This window comes from Barbus barbus, assembly GCF_936440315.1.
Source record: "Barbus barbus genome assembly, chromosome: 24".
NCBI lineage: Eukaryota > Metazoa > Chordata > Actinopteri > Cypriniformes > Cyprinidae > Barbus > Barbus barbus.
Window position 1 is genome coordinate 3,899,748 of NC_136752.1, and position 19,407 is coordinate 3,919,154.

The 19,407-nt window shown below is 36.2% G+C and overlaps 1 protein-coding gene across 4 annotated transcripts in view; it reads left to right on the plus strand.

Annotated features, from left to right (window-relative positions):
- Positions 1–19,407, plus strand: part of LOC306843376 (mRNA-capping enzyme) — a 136,295-nt gene that overhangs the window by 82,201 nt on the left and 34,687 nt on the right. For all 4 annotated transcript variants that reach the window (XM_079374830.1, XM_079374829.1, XM_079374828.1 and 1 more), the window contains one exon: positions 5,499–5,567. In XM_079374830.1, the coding sequence (XP_079230956.1) occupies positions 5,499–5,567 (69 nt within the window). The remainder of the gene's footprint in view (positions 1–5,498; positions 5,568–19,407) is intronic.

The following is a 19,407-nucleotide window of genomic DNA, read 5'->3' on the forward strand; positions in this document are numbered from 1 at the left end:
CTACTCAACATTATACAGCACCAAAACGGCATTTATCAGAATTTGAAATCTGAGACTTTGTTTAATATTAAAAGTACCAAAGCACAATGGTTATTGTGATATATTGGATGGGAAGTGCCCTTCAATGTTCCGCCATTACCTGAAAGCAGGCTAGACTAATCGATTCTTGGGATTTAAGAATCGATATCGTTCCGTAAAAATGAGAATCGATTAATATGGAGATATCGAGATTTTTTTATTTTTTTATTTTTTTTACCCAGCCCTAATTTTTATAATTACATAAATATTCAGATTTACTTTCCTTTAAAGCAGGCACTTTAGGGATTTTTTTAATCGGAGTGTCTATTTACACTAAGTCCGAAATTTTCGCATTTGTTTTTTTTTTTTTGTATTCCCCATCCTTTCCTATCAAAATGCATGCTACGGATGCGAAAAAACGCAGAAAATCAAACCTGATCCGAATTTTTTTTTTGACGGACGAACGTTTCGGAGGCAGTGTGCAAGCGTGATTGACACAACATGAGGTCGTATTTATTTTTTTACGTGCAAAAATATCGGACGAAAATTTCGGACTCAGTGACCTTTTAGTGCAAATAGCCTGCCTTGTTGGCAGAGGCTATTTACACTAACTCCGCCCACCAATGTGTGATTGGACTAGTCAACATTACTAAAGACGGCTGCCTGTCGTCAGCTCCAGTGGCGCAGATGGTAAAGTGTATGTCAGACTAATTTTGGCACGATCGACCCGGGTTCGAATCCACCTTTTGGCGAACGTTTTTTCTCCCTTTTCAAATTTCAGATCACATCAGAAAAGCATTTATTTTCAATAAAAATGAAGGAAATAATCAAAAGGTGGAAATAAAGTAAATAAAGGGTAGGTGTAGGGAGGGCTTTATTGTCCCAATAAGGTGCCATCCATCTAATAACTTGAATTCAAATTTAAATTTACACTCAATAAGTTATCGCATACACTTTTATAATGTGCTACAATACTGAGGTGCAGATAATTGCCACTATTTGCAATAAGTATTTTGCAATAAGTATAAATAGCTATTTTAACATAGTATAAAAAGAATCTATAGCTATTTGCACTTAGTGTAAATATCATCCATCGCTAAGAAAATATGCTATATTTCAATGCAAATAGCTGCTGCCTTTTTTAATACAACTTAATAGGCAACATCCATTCGTTGTATGTAGTATTGTGTATTTATTGTCTTCAAAAATACATTTATATATTTACTTGGAAAAAAAGAATCCTCATTGTTTTAGTGATCTATCAAAATCTTCAGCGCTCAGAATCTCAGTGTTGTCAGTGTCATGATTGGCCGTTGCTGTAATCACACACATGATTGTCTTTAATGTGACTGTCAGGCTCTCTGCTCTGCAGATATCATGCAAGTGACCAATTTTGCTTTGAAAGAGCAAATGACATGTGCTCAATAAAACAGAAAAAGAACACACAACAAAAATAAATAAAAATAAAAAATGGCAAGGGACAGAACGATAGAAAGTACTAATAAACTAAATGAAAAATAAAAATACTAATAAAAAGAAGGAACTAATGAAAGAAATCACATTGCACAAAAGAGAAAGAACAGAAAATGCAAATAAATGAGCAAGACATAATAATAAAAGATTGCAAATGACTAAAATAAAGACTTTGAGTCTTGAATGAGAACAAAAAGAATAGATCCGACCTTGAAAAGGGTTCAGGAATGAATGAAAAAAAGGAACCATTGACAACCAAAACAAAATGACACAATGAAAGAGAATGACAGGGAAAAAGAGTGAATAAAAGAAGAAAAATTGGAAAAGAAAAAGATATTAGAGGAAGAGAATAGACGAGCAAAAAAAGAATGAATGAGAGAACAAGGCATACAGGAAGAACAAATGAATGAAAGAGATAACACGATAAAAGAAGAATACAAATCTAAAATTAAAGAGCGAGTGAACAAACAAAAAAGAATTCAAGAAATAAGAAACAAAATGAAGGAGAACAAAGGAACGACAGAGGGTGATGTGAAAGGCAGATGGTTTCGACACGAACAACCTGTTCCTAGACTCTTCCCACACGTTTGCGCCGCCATCGTTTCATCTCAAACGCGACTTTGAAAGAGTTTAACGGGAGTTAATGATCTCATTAAGCTGTAATGTCCTCATTATGGAAAGGCACCTTTAACTAGCCACTTCTCTGAATTGTGCAGGTACCGGCTCTTATGGAGAGGGCTGCTGCTCCTCAGAGCTTTGAGGCTGAGCTGTATTAGGCATGAAAGATGCTGTTTGCAGCAGACTGCCTGACTGACTGGAATTTTAATACAGCACCCAAGGCTCGTTCAGCAGCAGCACAGATGTGTTTCTGAGAGATTAAATGAGAAAATAAGGCAGCTAATGTGGAGTGGAGGGTCGTGCTTCATTAGAGTCATGGAAAGGAAATCTCTGTTAAGACTGCCGCTGTAGCCCTGTGTGCTGCGCTAATATAACACAGTCCCTGTGGATCGTGGGTAAGGTCGAAGAGTGCCACGTTCAGCTGAGGACAGATTATCGCTAATGAAAGAAATCGAGAGTCTTTCTATTGAGCAGGGTATCAGGGTGGGAGACCTCGTCCGAGTCGTGTAGCGAACATTGACGGCAGAGATCCATTTAAACGCAAACAGGCTCAAGGTCTTGAAACATTTATTAGAAAGGAATTCATTCACAGCAGCTGCTCTAATGCAAACATAAGAGCTCCGTCGCCTCTCGCTCAAACTCACTCGGTTGTTTGAGATATGCGCTATAATTCACTATAATAACGTGTTGTTTATTTCTCAAGGATCTTCCACAAAGTCAAAGTGAAATCAAAACTGAGCTTGTTTACTTTCTTATGTGTTACTAGTGTTGTTGTTGATTCATCCGTGCACATTATTTCAATAATTAAATGATGTTTTTGCCTATGTATCTGAAACCACTTTTTTGTCTCTACTCCGCTATATACTATTAAATAGTTGCTTATTAGCATTCATATTACTAGAATATTGTCTGTTTATTAGTAGTTTTAAAGCACATATTAATGCCTTAAGCACCAAGCACGATAACTATAAAGATAACGATATAGTTCTAAAAATCGTTCTCAATATTAAAGAATAGCAGAGTCCACAATAACGATAAAGGCACAGAGAAATTATATCATTGGAATCACTCTCAGAACCATTTTTTTCCAGCTGATAAACATTGACAGCCAATCAGAATCCATCCTACTATAACGAGCTCGAGAATTTAAAGCGGCAGACGCACTTGAGTTTAGAATAAACAGATGATATCGTTCGCTGGTGTGGACGCTAATATCGTTATCTTTATAGTTATCGTTCTTGGTGTGAACGGGGCTTTATTCTGCATCATATTCCAGATCCCTTATTCCTAACCAATATCTAAACATACACTGGTGGCCAAAATGATTAGAACACTAGTATTTTCACCAGCTAAAATGGTTTTAAGTCAGTAAACTGACATTTCCTACTGACACGCTACAGCAAAAGATAGAAATAGCTGACTTAAAAACATTTGTTTAGCTGGTGAATATACTAGTGTTCTAATAATTTTGTCCACCGCTGTAACTGCTGCAATAACTTATTATCAATAAGCAAATTATGTGTTCCTAAATCTAAAGTGTTACTCATTTTTTCTTATTGAATATCCAGTACCTCTTGGAAATACATCATATTATGGAAGCAAAATGGTTTGCAAGTGACATTTCATGTAAACTTGAATTATTTGTGAGAATTTAAAGGGCCATTTCACCAAAAACATTAAAATTGCCATCGGTTAGTCAACTTCATGTTGTTCCAAACACACAAGACTTCTGCTCATCTCCAAAAAAAAAAAGATAAAACATATTTTTGATGAAACCTGAGAGTTTTCCATCCATTCACCCAAAACTTTGACATTTCAAAAGTTCATTAACAGATCATAAACAGCCATTTTATATAATGAACAGACTAGGCTTTCCACCCATATAAACATGGATCAATGCACATACATATAGAAAATCAAAAATGAAGCTCAAATGTCATTTATCATGTGAGGTGAGACGGACAAGCTGATGGCGGAAGATTTAGTTTTGAAACAAAATGCAAAAGTGCCTTTTAAAAAAAAATAATAATAATTTGGAATCTGTAAACCTGTTGACTTTTGCCGTTTATCTAAGGTGATTATGGAAGGTTTTTTAAACATTAGTTTCTTATTTATTTGGTTCCACTGTGTTTGCTGATGTGTTTTTTTTATATTTAAACTTTGTGTAAATTATTTATTTTATATTAGGCCTATTATCAGTGTTTTTTTTTATTTAAACATTCTGTGTTTAATAAAAGTGAGTTTGTCGTTTTGTTGTTGTCCATTCAATCAATTGACGCCGAATTGACGCTAATTTGAGTATAATGCACATGGGCATTTACAAACTGTTTAAAAGTGAGGAAAAGAGGGAAAACGCTAACAAACTACCCCCACGAACACCGGTGTTGTCGATTAACCGGTGGGAAAATTTCCTCACCGTCACAACTGTAGAGCTCTGTTTGTGTATATGTGAATAAAGTCTAAATAAAATCTCTTAATTATATAATTCCCCATTCACACGGGGCGTCGGCGTCAACGCCTCTCGTTTACTTTGAATGGAGTGACGTCAAGCATTGTCGAACTGAATTGTGGGTCCATCGCGTCGCTTCACTGGCGTTGCTCGCGGTAGAAGTTGAAAACTTTTCAAGCGCCAACGCAGGCGTCAGCCAATGAGATTGCCTTATGCAAAAACCCTAGCGCAGACGCTAGCAAATGCCGTTCATGCAACACTAGAAAAGTATGTGATTGGCTGTTGTCTCTATGACGGTCGTGTCATACCAAACTTCAGACACGCCCTCCATCAAGCACTGATGCCGACGCCCCATGTGAATGGGGCATAAAGTAATTGTGTCTCTTCAGGAGACTTGGATTAAACCAACATTTTTGGGTGATGTGGCTTACATACTGCATTGCCATTGGTTGATCAGACAGCCTCAGCCCCACCCTTGCTCAAATAAACAGCACAATGTTATGATAGTGCCACAGTATTTACACTCCTCACGGTTTTATGAGTTTAGCCAAACACTAATGCATGCATGCAAATGTAATTTTTTTTTATATATTTTCACAAATCCCAGTTTAATATGCAAGCAGTGAGCCGTTCATATGTTGGTTTCCTCTAAAAGACTAAACACTGTGGCTCAGTGGCTCTTTTTAAACGCCTCTGTGTTTGTGGAAGCAGTCTGACATGTCAACTTCTGGCTCAGTGGCTTGAGTTTAGGCAGATGGAGAGAGTGTTTGGGAAATCTGCTTTGGAAACTTTGTTTGGAAGTCATCATTGTTTTTTCAAAGTAAAAAATTGATTTTCAGCTGTCTTGCCCTTTCCTGGAAAGCGCCTCTGCCTATACGCTACATGTTCTTTGTGCTATATACACATTATATATTCTCAGTGTCTTTTGCTTTGTTCACAGCTCCTGGAGGGCAGTTTCACCTCGCAGGTCAGCCATGAAGTCGATGGTCTTATCTTCCAGCCTATAGGGGTGAGTCTGACACAAACACAAACTGTTAGAAGAGAAATACACTCTGACTGCAAATGCAAGGGTGTGGGGAAATTGAGGCTGGATGTAACGTTGCCACAAAATAATTACCTGCAGTGATCTGAAGAGTAAATAAGAGGGTTTGTTTTAGGTTCATTCAGGCTTCCTCATAAGCATTTCAGTTTATGGCAGTAATAATCCATGGTTAATGTGGTATTATACGGTGTGTATGCACACAAATGATCTCAAGCTGCAAACTAAACTGTCATTGAGTCATTATGAGCTCAAATCTAGACAAAACTCTCAGCCAATAACAGACTTTTTGTTTTGTATGAATTATGCACAAATATCATATACATGATATGCTTTTTTTTTTTTTTTTTTTTTTTTTACAAACTCTTAAATAAGTTAGAAAAACTACAACTTTCAAACAATCGCTGAATGTTGAGACTGAGACATTTTATTCACAAGAAACATGACAGTCAGACAAATGCATATGATGATATACTAATGCACTTATTGTTCCTATTTTTATAAACAAGGTTTGTGAGGGTCTTAAAAAGTCTTAATTCATCTTTCTACGAATTTAGGCCTAAAAATGTGTTAAATCTGAGTAGAAAGTCTTAAATTCATAAAGTCATGGTATTAAATGTTGCATGCACTGCAAAAACAAACAAACAAACAAAAAACGTCCTTAGTAATTGTCTTGTTTTCCCATACAAATATCTTAAACATACTTAAATCAAGACAGATAGATTTTAAAGACTGAACAAATAAAGTGATTTCATGCTTAAAACAAGAGCAGATATCTGCCAATGAGAGATGAAAACTTGTATTCCTTTTCAATTAAGTAGATTTTTTTCTGAGCCCATTGACAGAGATTTGTTCGTGTTTTAATCATAGACTCATATAACTAAGACCACTAAGAAACCATGTCTACTAAGACTATTTCATTTTGCTTCTCAAACAAATGTATCTTGATTTAAGAATCTTCAAGACATTTGCACTGGAAAATACAAGCCTTACAAAACATATGTTCAGAGACCACGTTGATGTCTTGTGTTCCATTCAATTTAATGCCTTAAATTTTCTTTACTTGGTCTTAAAAAGTCTTAAATTGACCTTCATAAAACCTGCAGAAACACAGATAAAATGGGCTGTGCATCCATTAAAAATTCAATTTACACAGCTAAACCCCCAACAGTTGTTTTCTCTAAAAGCTCAGAATGCATCAGGCATGTGGCTGTAAAAATGCGGCATATTCACACACACACACACACACACAAAAATAACAAAAGCAGGTCCCAGGAGGATAAACACACGAGAGGTTCGCCGCAGGTGTGCCGGATTGAAAACACAAGCTGGGCGTCAGTGTGCCATTGACTGATTAGAAACAAAACTGAAGACAGAGGCGCTTACAATTGCATCATTAAAGCTGCAGAAATCATAAAAATACCCATCAGGTTGCTTGGCAAAAAAAAAAACACATTTCCATTTTTCCAATATTGTTCAGTCTTTCTGCAAATGCAAGGTAAAGATCATACACACCACGTTCCTGCATGACAAGCGATCAATCACATCAATATGTTTTTAAAAATGTATTAAAGTAAGCGTCCTCAGCAGCCCTCTATTTAAACAGCATAATGTATTTTCTCTGCTGACATGATGTTTGGGCTTTCTATCAGCTTCTCTCATAGCTGCTCTGGTATTGACTTTTTTCACTGTAATGCAATGAGACATTTTCTGTACAGTGACGCAGAACCTCTGAACTTTGTACATTACACACAGATCTCCAGAATGTTGTGAGAATGTTGCATTGCTGGTGCATGTTAGCCAGGTATATTTAATCATTTCAGTCTTGTGTTCAGTTTATGCATCTGAGCGTCCCTCACATGCACTGCTATCCTCATTTCCACATGTCCTTCAGCCTCTCATTTTGAAAGAGGATTCCTGCGACCCTGAAACCAGCGTTATGTACAACAATGAATACCATCATTACAGATGACCTTTTCCAGAGAGAATGAACAGAGCACTTTTGAGAGGAAAATTTGAAGCGTTGTTCTTATACACACTTGACGAGTGCTTTGTGGGATATCTTTATTTAATTATTTTAACTTGTAGGTGTCAATTGGCTGCAGAATTAATTTAATTAAAATTGCAGTGTAGTAAATTCTGTGATTATTGTATAAATACTGGCCTGTTGTCAATCTGGGCTGAGTATTTAAAGTGAAGGGATGAAAATATTCTTACTAGAGGAATCCCATAAACACTCACAGGGCACATTGCACAAATAAACATTAACAGATCAAATATATTGGAGGATTGCACACTTATAGCAGGACTTACATTTTAAATAATAGTCTGTCTGTTTGCATTCTGTATGATCTAATTTACTTTACTGCAGAGCAGATTTGGCGGAGAAATATGCTTAATTGTGTGGCTTAGACAAATTTATAATTTTTATCATATACCGCCAGTCGTGGTCAGAATTATTGGCACCCTTGGTAAATATGATCAAATAAGGCTGTGAAAATTAATCTGCATTGTTAATCCTTTTGATCGTTTATTTTAAAAAATCACAAAAATCTAACCTTTCATTGGATAATGAAGTTGTTCATAAATGATCAGAAAATGTTTGCGTTTTAACGGATGGTTGGGCATATGATGCAACTACAGTTGATCAGTTGAATGATTAGGGCCCAAGCCAGTAAGGCGCAGGGCCCTATTGTTCTTCTAAGGATTATTAGGGCCCAAGCCAGTAAGGCGCAGGGCCCTATTGTTTTTCTAAGGATTATTAGGGCCCAAGCCAGTAAGGCGCAGGGCCCTATTGTTCTTCTAAGGATTATTATTTTTTTTTTTTTTTTTTTTTTTTTTATTATTTTTTATTTCGACTATCCGGGTACTTTTGGGGGCCTTAACGTGCCCGAAAACTCTTGAAAATTGGCACGCACGTTGGAACCTGCGGCCATTAGGACGCGGCTGAGGCTGGGACCCGGGCGTGGCACAGGGGCTCTACGGCGCCCCCTGGAAAATTGTCAGAAAACTTGATGTATAGCTCACACATACTTGCACGTATTCATATGAAACTCGGTACACATATAGAACTCATTGAGCCGAACAACTTCCGCACAGCATGTCATAGGCTCCGCCCAACAGGAAGTCGGCTATTCAGGGCTGTTTAAAAAGCACATGCTCTGGAATTTGATATACTCCTCTGAGGATTTCCATACGATTGCCACCAAACTCGGTGAACATGATCTCAAGACATTGGGGACGCTAAATTGCGAAGATATTTTTGATATGTCGAACGGTTTGCCCGTGGCGAGGCGATGAAGTTATGGCGAAAAATGAGACCCAGGAAATGCCTAATAACGTCCACATACATTGTATGATGTTGATCAAACTTCAGTGATTTGTTCGTTGTATGATGCCGATCGGATAGATGTGACTATTATGACTGAACGTTATAGCGCCACCAACTGGCTGCAGGAAGTGTGTCGTTTTCAAAATGCTTTGAATTCAGCATCTTCTTTTTACTCGATTTGCTTCAAACTTCACCAGAATAATGTCAAAACACGGCCGATGTAAAACTGTGAAGGAAATATTGATATCTAAAATTATGTTGCCATGGCAACGTGTCAAAGTTGAAAATTCCTTTCTGGTGATTTTGAGGCAGATAACATGTTTAGAATGTCATGAAACTCAACACACATATGAGTATTAATGATAGTTAGACACTGGAAAAAGCTCATAAACGGGCGTGGAAGAGGCACTCTATAGCGCCACCTTTTGTCAAAAATGGGGGGGTTAGTTTTAGCTACAGACACCAAACTCGGTACATAAATTGTTCTTATTAATCCGGACAACTTTCTAATTAACAGTCATTAGCTACGACCAACAGGACGTCGGCTATATTTATTTTAATGTGGGGTTTTTTTAAAAACGGGCTGTAAACAAATTCATACTCCTCCAAACAGAAACACGTAAATCACACCAAACATTTTTTCTCATGATGCCAAAATACTGAAGATGCTAAATTGCGGACGGATTTAGGATATCTTGAACGATGATTTAATGGCAATTTATTAAAGTTACAGTAAAAAAGAGAGTTTTTTAATTTTTTTTATCTTTTAAGAGCAGCTTCCAAACACTTCATAAAAAATTACATGCACATAACAATATAGTCTGAGGATATGTGATTAATTTCATGAATTTACAATACACTATGGAGAGCAGAAAATTAAAAAACTATCAGAGAGTTGTTAAAATGCTTCTGAGTGAGAGATCCCTGCCAGCCTGCAGCTGAGTGAGGGGTGGGGGTGGGGTGGGCTGTGAGTGACTGTGTGAGTGACTGTGTGGATTGAGGCAGTGGGTGAGAGAGAGAAAGAGAGAGAGAGGGTCTGTTTTTTTTAAATCTTTAAAAAATGCTTATAAATCATTAAAGATTTTGATAACACTTTATAATAAGGTCTCATTTCTTAACATTAGGAAATGCATTAATTAACGTGAACTAACAATGAAAAATATATTTTTACAGCATGTTAATTCTTCCATGATAGTATGAACTAACAAAGAACAATTTTTTTTAAAGCATTTATTAATCTTTTTAATGTTAGAAAAATAGTCATGTTCAAAAGATACAACTTTACATTTTAATAATGTATCAATACATTTTGGACTTAATATTAATTAACATTAATAAATGGTATATCATTATTGTTGATGTTAACTAACAACAGTTAAATAATATAGTTTTTTAACATTGGTTAATTCACAAATAACATTAAGGATGAACAATACATTTTTACTTCATTTATTTGTATTAGTAAAAATTATTAATGTTAGTTCATGGAAAAATAAATCGTTAAAAAATGCTTATAAATCATTAAAGATTTTGATAACACTTTATAATAAGGTCTCATTTCTTAACATTAGTAAATGCATTAACTAACGTGAACTACCAATGACAAATATATTTTCACAGAATTTATTAATGTTTGTTGATGTTAGTTAATCAAAATGTTTATGTTAATTCACAGTGCATTAACTAATGTTAACAGATAAAACTTAAAATCTTAATAATGTTTCAGTTTTGAATATTAACTAACACTAATAAATACGGTAACACTTTCTATGAAGCCCGTATTTATAATACATTATAAGGGTATTCTTAAGGCATTATAGTGAACGTATAATGGATTATAAAAAACCTTATAATGTGTTATAAAATCTCATGAATAATCATAACAACAATTATAATACATTATAGGGTAACACTTTATAATAACTGCATGCTATGAATCATTAGGTAAACATTAGTGAATAGTTAGTTCATCCTTTATAAAGCATTGTGGCAACATTAATAGTCATTAGTAAGCAGTTTTTAAATACAGCTATAAATGGCTTGTTCTTTATTTATTAGGCATATCTATGACAAAGGAGATTGAAAGGCTCAGTCATCTTCCTAACAGAAAAAATAAACAAACACAACACAGAGGGAAACAGAACAGAAATATTTTTTCAAGATGCAAAAAATGAAACTGTACAACTGTACACTTTAATTTGTATTTATTTACTTTTTTCAATGAAATTGCAGAGGTTTAGTTTTCTGTTTTTTATCAAGTGTAAAGTTTTCATTTTTTGCATCGTGAAAATATTTCTGTGTTCTGTATCTGTCATGAATCTGGTCCATGCATTTTCGGTTAATCACCACCAGAGGTCACCCACTCACTGCATGGACTCTTGCACTTCACTACTTCAATGTTCACACTAATCACTCAGGCTTTATAAACCATGGACTTCCTTTTGCTAGATGCCGAGTATTGTTCTCGTATATCCTAGCAATAGCTACTCTACAGAGCCCTCTCAGTGATTATAGCCTTGCCTTGCCTTTTCTAGTGTTTTGATATCTGCCGTGTTTCCTGGATTCACCCTTTGCCTTACCGTTTGGACTCTGTTTGCATCTCGTTTGGATTATTGCTTGTGTACTTGGATTATCTCTCTGCCTTGCCCTATTGGATATTGTTCGCCGATCGTCGACACGCTTGCCCAGATGTCTCTTGTGTCTTGCCCATGCCATATCTATTTGGCTGTGTCTTGACTATGTTTATAAATAAAAGTTAGCACATGGATCCGCATGTCTCACGTCTTGTTCGCCCCGTTACAGTATCCCTCTGTGTTGTGTTTAACTTTTCTGTTTGGAAGATAAATGAGCCTTTAAATCTGCTTTGTTTATATAAAACTATTTGTATTAGTAGACTTAGGTAGGGTAGGTAGAATATTCACATACTTGCAAAGTATCCTATACTCAGTTTGTCTGTTGAGGAACCATCAAAATAAAGTGTTAGCATACAGTATATTCATCAGACGCACTACTAATACTCTCATGACTGCTAGTTGATATGTAATTGCAGAGTTACTTATGTTATTTATAATGCATTATGCATTCATTATAATGCCTTAAGAATACCTTTATTACGTGTTATAAATACGGGCTTCATAGAAAGTGGTACCATAAATACTAGATACTTATTGTTCATGTTAATTAATATAGTTAATGTTAAAAACTGAAACCTTATTTTAAAGTGTTACAAATTTATAAAGTTTTATATGTTGTTCTGTGTGTGTGTGTTTCACAGAGTTGATGGTTTGGATTAACCCTTTAATTGCCGTATCCCTTAAAACCAAACTGCCAGAGGGTTACTGTGATGCTTGTGCTCGCCAGGCACCGTTTTATTGATGCCACCGGGGTGGCGTATGCTAACGGCTTGGGCCCGTCATCGCTGCTTGCAGCTATATTTATTTTTATTATTATTTTTTTTTTTATTTTTTATTTCGACTATCCGGGCACTTTTGGGGGCCTTAACGTGCCCGAAAACTCTTGAAAATTGGCACGCACGTTGGAACCTGCGGCCATTAGGACGCCGCTGAGGCTGGGACCCGGGCGTGGCACAGGGGCTCTACGGCGCCCCCTGGAAAATTGTCAGAAAGCTTGATGTATAGCTCACACATACTTGCACGTATTCATATGAAACTCGGTACACATATAGAACTCATTGAGCTGAACAACTTTCACGCAGCATGTCTTGGGCTCCGCCCAACAGGAAGTCGGCTATTCAGGGCTGTTTAAAAAGTGCATGCTCTGGAATTTGATATACTCCTCTGAGGATTTCCATACGATTGCCACCAAACTTGGTGAACATGATCTCAAGACATTGGGGACGCTAAATTGCGAAGATATTTTTGATATGTCGAACGGTTTGCCCATGGCGAGGCGATGAAGTTATGGCGAAAAATGAGACCCAGGAAATGCCTAATAACGTCCACATACATTGTATGATGTAGATAAAACTTCAGTGGTTTGTTCGTTGTATGATGCCGATCGGATAGATGTGACTATAATGACTGAAAGTTATAGCGCCACCAACTGGCTGCAGGAAGTGTGTCGTTTTCAAAATGCTTTGAATTCAGCATCTTATTTTTACTCGATTTGCTTCAAACTTCACCAGAATAATGTCAAAACACGGCCGATGTAAAACTGTGAAGGGAAGATTGATATCTAAAAGTATGTTGCCATGGCAACGTGTCAAAGTTGAAAATTCGTTTCTGGTGATTTTGAGGCAGATAACATGTTTAGAATGTCATGAAACTCAACACACATATCCATTTTAATGATAGTTAGACACTGTAAAAAGCTCATAAACGGGCATGGAAGAGGCACTCTATAGCGCCACCTTTTGTCAAAAATGGGGGGGTTAGTTTTAGCTACAGACACCAAACTCAGTGCATAAATTGTTCTTATTAATCCGGACAACTTTCTAATTAACAGTCATTAGCTACGACCAACAGGACGTCGGCTATATTTATTTTAATGTGGGTTTTTTTTAAAAACAGGCTGTAAACAAATTCATACTCCTCCAAACAGAAACACGTAAATCACACCAAACATTTTTTCTCATGACGCCAAAATACTGAAGATGCTAAATTGCGGACGGATTTAGGATATCTTGAACGATGATTTAATGGCAATTTATTAAAGTTACAGTAAAAAAGAGAAAACTTTTTTTTTTTATCTTTTAAGAGCAGCTTCCAAACACTTCATAAAAAATTACATACACAGAACAAGACAGTCTGAGGATATGTGATTAATTTCATGAATTTACAATACACTATGCTTAGGAGAAAATTTAAAAACTATCAGAGAGTTGATATAATGCTTCTGAGTGAGAGGTCCTGTCAGCCTGCAGCTGAGTGAGGGGTGGGGGTGGGGTGTGAGTGACTGTGTGGATTGAGGAGCTGGGTGAGAGAGAGAAAGAGAGAGAGGGGGTCTGTTTTTTTTAAATCTTAAAAAAATGCTTATAAATCATTAAAGATTTTGATAACACTTTATAATAAGGTCTCATTTCTTAACATTAGGAAATGCATTAATTAACGTGAACTAATAATGAAAAATATATTTTTACAGCATGTTAATTCTTCCATGATAGTATGAACTAACAAAGACCAATTTTTTTAAAGCATTTATTAATCTTTTTAATGTTTGAAAAATAGTCATGTTCAAAAGATAAACTTTAAAATTTAATAATGTATTAGCACATTTTGGAATTAATATTGATCAACATTAAATGGTATATAATTATTAATGATGTTAACTAACAACAGTTAAATAATGTTGTTTTTAACATTGGTTAATTCACAAATAACATTAAATATTAACAATATATTTTTTACTTTATTAATTTGTGTTAGTAAATTATTCATGTTAGTTAATGGAAAAATAAATCATTAAAAAAATGCTTATGAATCATTAAAACCTTTGGTAACTATAATAATTTCTCATTTGTTAGCATTAGTAAATGCATTAACTAACATCAACTACCAATGAAAAATATATTTTCACAGAATTTAAAGTTTTATATGTTGTTCTGTGTGTGTGTGTTTCACAGAGTTGATGGTTTGGATTAACCCTTTAATTGCCGTATCCCTTAAAACCAAACTGCCAGAGGGTTACTGTAATGTGTGTGCTCGCTGGGCACCGTTTTATCGATGCCACCGGGGGTGGCGTATGCACTGACGGCTTGGGCCCGTCATCGCTGCTCGCAGCTATATTTATTTATTTTTTTTTTTTTTTTTTTTTTTTTTTTTTTTTTATTTCAATCATCCGGGCACTTTTGGGGGCCTTAACGTGCCCGAAAACTCTCGAAAATTGGCACGCACATTGGAACCTGCGGCCATTAGGACGCCGCTGAGGCTGGGACCCGGGCGTGGCACAGGGGCTCTACGGCGCCCCCTGGAAAATTGTCAGAAAACTTGATGTATAGCTCACACATACTTGCACGTATTCATATGAAACTCGGTACACATATAGAACTCATTGAGCTGAACAACTTTCACGCAGCATGTCTTAGGCTCCGCCCAACAGGAAGTCGGCTATTCAGGGCTGTTTAAAAAGCGCATGCTCTGGAATTTGATATACTCCTCTGAGGATTTCCATACGATTGCCACCAAACTCGGTGAACATGATCTCAGGACATTGGGGACGCTAAATTGCGAAGATATTTTTGATATGTCGAACGGTTTGCCCGTGGCGAGGCGATGAAGTTATGGCGAAAAATGAGACCCAGGAAATGCCTAATAACGTCCACACACATTGTATGATGTAGATCAAACTTCAGTGATTTGTTCGTTGTATGATGCCGATCGGATAGATGTGACTATTATGACTGAAAGTTATAGCGCCACCAACTGGCTGCAGGAAGTGTGTCGTTTTCAAAATGCTTTGAATTCAGCATCTTATTTTTACTCGATTTGCTTCAAACTTCACCAGAATAATGTCAAAACACGGCCGATGTAAAACTGTGAAGGGAATATTGATATCTAAAATTATGTTGCCATGGCAACGTGTCAAAGTTGAAAATTCGTTTCTGGTGATTTTGAGGCAGATAACATGTTTAGAATGTCATGAAACTCAACACACATATGAGTATTAATGATAGTTAGACACTGGAAAAAGCTCATAAACGGGCGTGGAAGAGGCACTCTATAGCGCCACCTTTTGTCAAAAATGAGGGGGTTAGTTTTAGCTACAGACCCCAAACTCGGTACATAAATTGTTCTAATTAATCCGGACAACTTTCTAATTTACAGTCATTAGCTACGACCAACAGGAAGTCGGCTATATTTATTTTAATGTGGGTTTTTTTTAAAAACGGGCTGTAAACAAATTAATACTCCTCCAAGCAGAAACACGGAAATCACACCAAACATTTTTTATCATGATGCCAAAATACTGAAGATGCTAAATTGCGGACGGATTTAGGATATCTTGAACGATGATTTAATGGCAATTTATTAAAGTTACAGTAAAAAAGATCATTTTTATTTTTTTTTTATCTTTTAAGAGCAGCTTCCAAACACTTCATAAAAAATTACATACACAGAACAATACAGTCTGAGGATATGTGATTAATTTCATGAATTTACAATACACTATGCAGAGGAGAAAATTTGAAAACTATCAGAGAGTTAGACTTAGACTGCTTCTGAGTGAGAGATCCCTGTCAGCCTGCAGCTGAGTGAGGGGTGGGGGTGGGGGTGGGGTGTGAGTGACTGTGTGAGTGACTGTGTGGATTGAGCCAGTGGGTGAGAGAGAAAAAGAGAGAGAGAGGGTCTGTTTTTTAAAATCTTTAAAAAATGCTTATAAATCATTAAAGATTTTGATAACACTTTATAATAAGGTCTCAATTCTTAACATTAGGAAATGCATTAATTAACGTGAACTAACAATGAAAAATATATTTTTTACAGCATGTTAATTCTTCATTGATAGTATGAACTTACAATGAACTAACAATGAACAAAATATTTTTAATATTAGAAAAATAGTCATGTTCAAAAGATAAAACTTTAAAATGTAATAATATATTAACACATTTTGGAATTGATTTTGATCAACATTAAATGGTATATATTTATTAATGATGTTAACTAACAACAGTTAAATAATGTTGTTTTTTAACATTGGTTAATTCACAAATAACATTAAATATTAACAATATATTTTTTACTTTATTCATTTGTGTTAGAAAAAATTATTCATGTTAGTTAATGGAAAAATAAATCATTAAAAAATGCTTATAAATCATTAAAACCTTTGGTAACTATAATAATTTCTCATTTGTTAGCATTAGTAAATGCATTAACTAACATCAACTACCAATGAAAAATATATTTTCACAGAATTTAAAGTTTTATATGTTGTTCTGTGTGTGTGTGTTTCACAGAGTTGATGGTTTGGATTAACCCTTTAATTGCCGTATCCCTTAAAATCAAACTGCCAGAGGGTTACTGTGATGCTTGTGCTCGCTGGGCACCGTTTTATCGATGCCACCGGGGTGGCGTATGCTGACGGCTTGGGCCCGTCATCGCTGCTCGCAGCTATATTTTTAATTATATTTGTACTTAAAACAAGGTCGTTAGCAAATAAAGTACCATGGATAAATGAGGATATTCGTATATTGAAGAGAAAATGTCAGAAAGCAGAATGAATTTGGAAATCAACTAGACTTCATGTTTATTTTGAGCTTTGGAAGGGTTTATTGGTGTTTTTTAACAAGACAGTTAAAGTTTAATTTAATTGTCGACACCCGTCATAATTCTAGGTTTCTATTTAATATAATTAATGATTTGACAAACCCGCGGCCTAGTATTGCATTGAGTTCTATTGATTTGTAGGTCTTTAATGTCATTTTTTGTGGACAAGGTTGCAAATATAAGGGCGTCGATCCCCCCTCCTTTGGTTCAATGTAAAGATAATCCGGGTTGTTGGGAGGTATTTTTGGATTCATTTTTACCTGTATCAGAGCATGATATTTGTGAGATTGTGCAACAGTTGAAACCTTCGAGTTGTTTTAATGACGTGGTTCCTGTAAGACTGTTTAAAGAAGTGGCTGGAACTATAGGTCCTATTTTACAGTCTATAGTGTACAGTAGGGCTGTACACCTTGGAGAACCTGGCGATACGATACATACCTCGATACACAGGTCATGATTCGATACGTAGCTCGATACAGAGCTGTCTCGATACGATTTGATACAATGTGACACGATTCGATACGATTCAATAAAAATACATGGGCCAGAGCCAATTAGTTAATGCTGAACACATTTACTCAACAAAAGGAACTCTGCATTTTTCTTCAATTTATTGAAGACAAAAGTGCATTATAACAAAGTGCATTTTGCTTAAATATTTGCAACTTTAAGTGCTCTGATTAATTGTACACAAATTGTATTAATCTGGAAATTACCACAAGTCAACATTTAACTTTCCAAGGGTACAGTCTGAGCTCACACAAGCACAAAATCTTTTTCTTATTATTCTTAACTTCTTATTAAATCTTCTTATAATTCTTTTTTGTGACACCATGGCTGTGTCCAAATTCAGGGTCTGCATCCTTCGGAGTACTCATTTGAAGGATGTTACGTCACAGCGCCGCGACGAAGGCTGTCCAAATTCGTAGGATCCTTCAAATGCGGCCCACAAATACGTCCTCCTTTTCCCCGAATTGGAAGGATGGGTGTGGTGGATCCTTTCCCGTCCTACCTATCCCATAATCCTTTTCGGCAGAGCGTAATGGCGGACAAAGCGAGCGGTAGCGGAGTGGGAGAGGAGTTTCTCTGACAAAACAAGCTAAAGTTTATTCTTCGGCTCAATGAATTTGTAGGAGAAATTAGTAGAATACTTAAAAACAAATAAAAATAGGCTATAATGGCTTACCTGGATGTGACTGTCTTGTAGTCTGATATAAAAAACTCTCCGACAACGAGCAAAGAAAGTATTTAATTTATTTAATTGCTTTATTTCTTCCAAAAGAATTAAAATGAGGAGAATAACTCTTTGTTTGTCCATTTTCCCGCTTCTTGCTTGGCGCTGTCACGGTTGCTAGGCGACAGGATATGAGCAACCGGTAAGGGAGGGAACTGAAAGAAGGGTAGGCTGTCCAAATTCACAAACACCGACTTCCGGGTTTTGCGGACGTCGGAGGATCCCTCCTCCTTCAACCGGGTAGGAAGGATCCTAAGGAGGATGCAGACCCTGAATTTGGACACAGCCCATGTACTGCCATAACATATTTCACTATGAAATCACTTAAATGCTACATCTTGCTTTAACATTTTCCATGAGTTTTTTGAAACTCGCGGGCGCCGCTGCGCCCCCTAATGGCTGGGCGGAGTATCGATACTAAGGGCTAGAATATCGATACTGTATCTTTTTTTATTATATCGGTATGTATCTAAGAATCGATATTTTGAGCACACCCCTAGTGTACAGTTCTCTTATTTATGAATGTGTTCCGGAGGAGTTAAAGATTGCTACGGTCCAACCGCTCCCGAAGAAGCCCTCACTAGATCCTGCAGTTGTAAATAATTACAGACCCATCTCTAAACTACCTTTTATTGAAAAAATTATAGAAAAGACAGTTGCCAAGCAATTGTTGAAGGTCGTTAATGAGAATAATATTTTTTAGAAATTTTAGAGCTGACCATAGCACTGAAACTGCCCTTTTACGAGTGACCAATGATTTATTGATGGCAGAGGATGCTGGGGAATGTTCAGTTTTAGTTTTATTAGATTTGACTGCAGCTTTTGATACAGTTTACCATTCTATTTTAATTAATACGTTGAAAACATGGGCCGGGGTTTCAGGGACAACGTTGGATTGGTTTGTGTCTTATTTGACAAATAGGACATTTGAAGTGTTAGTTGCAGGTGAAGTATCCCAACGTTCTGAAGTTGTATGTGGAGTTCCGCAGGGATCCCTGTTAGGACCAATTTTGTTTT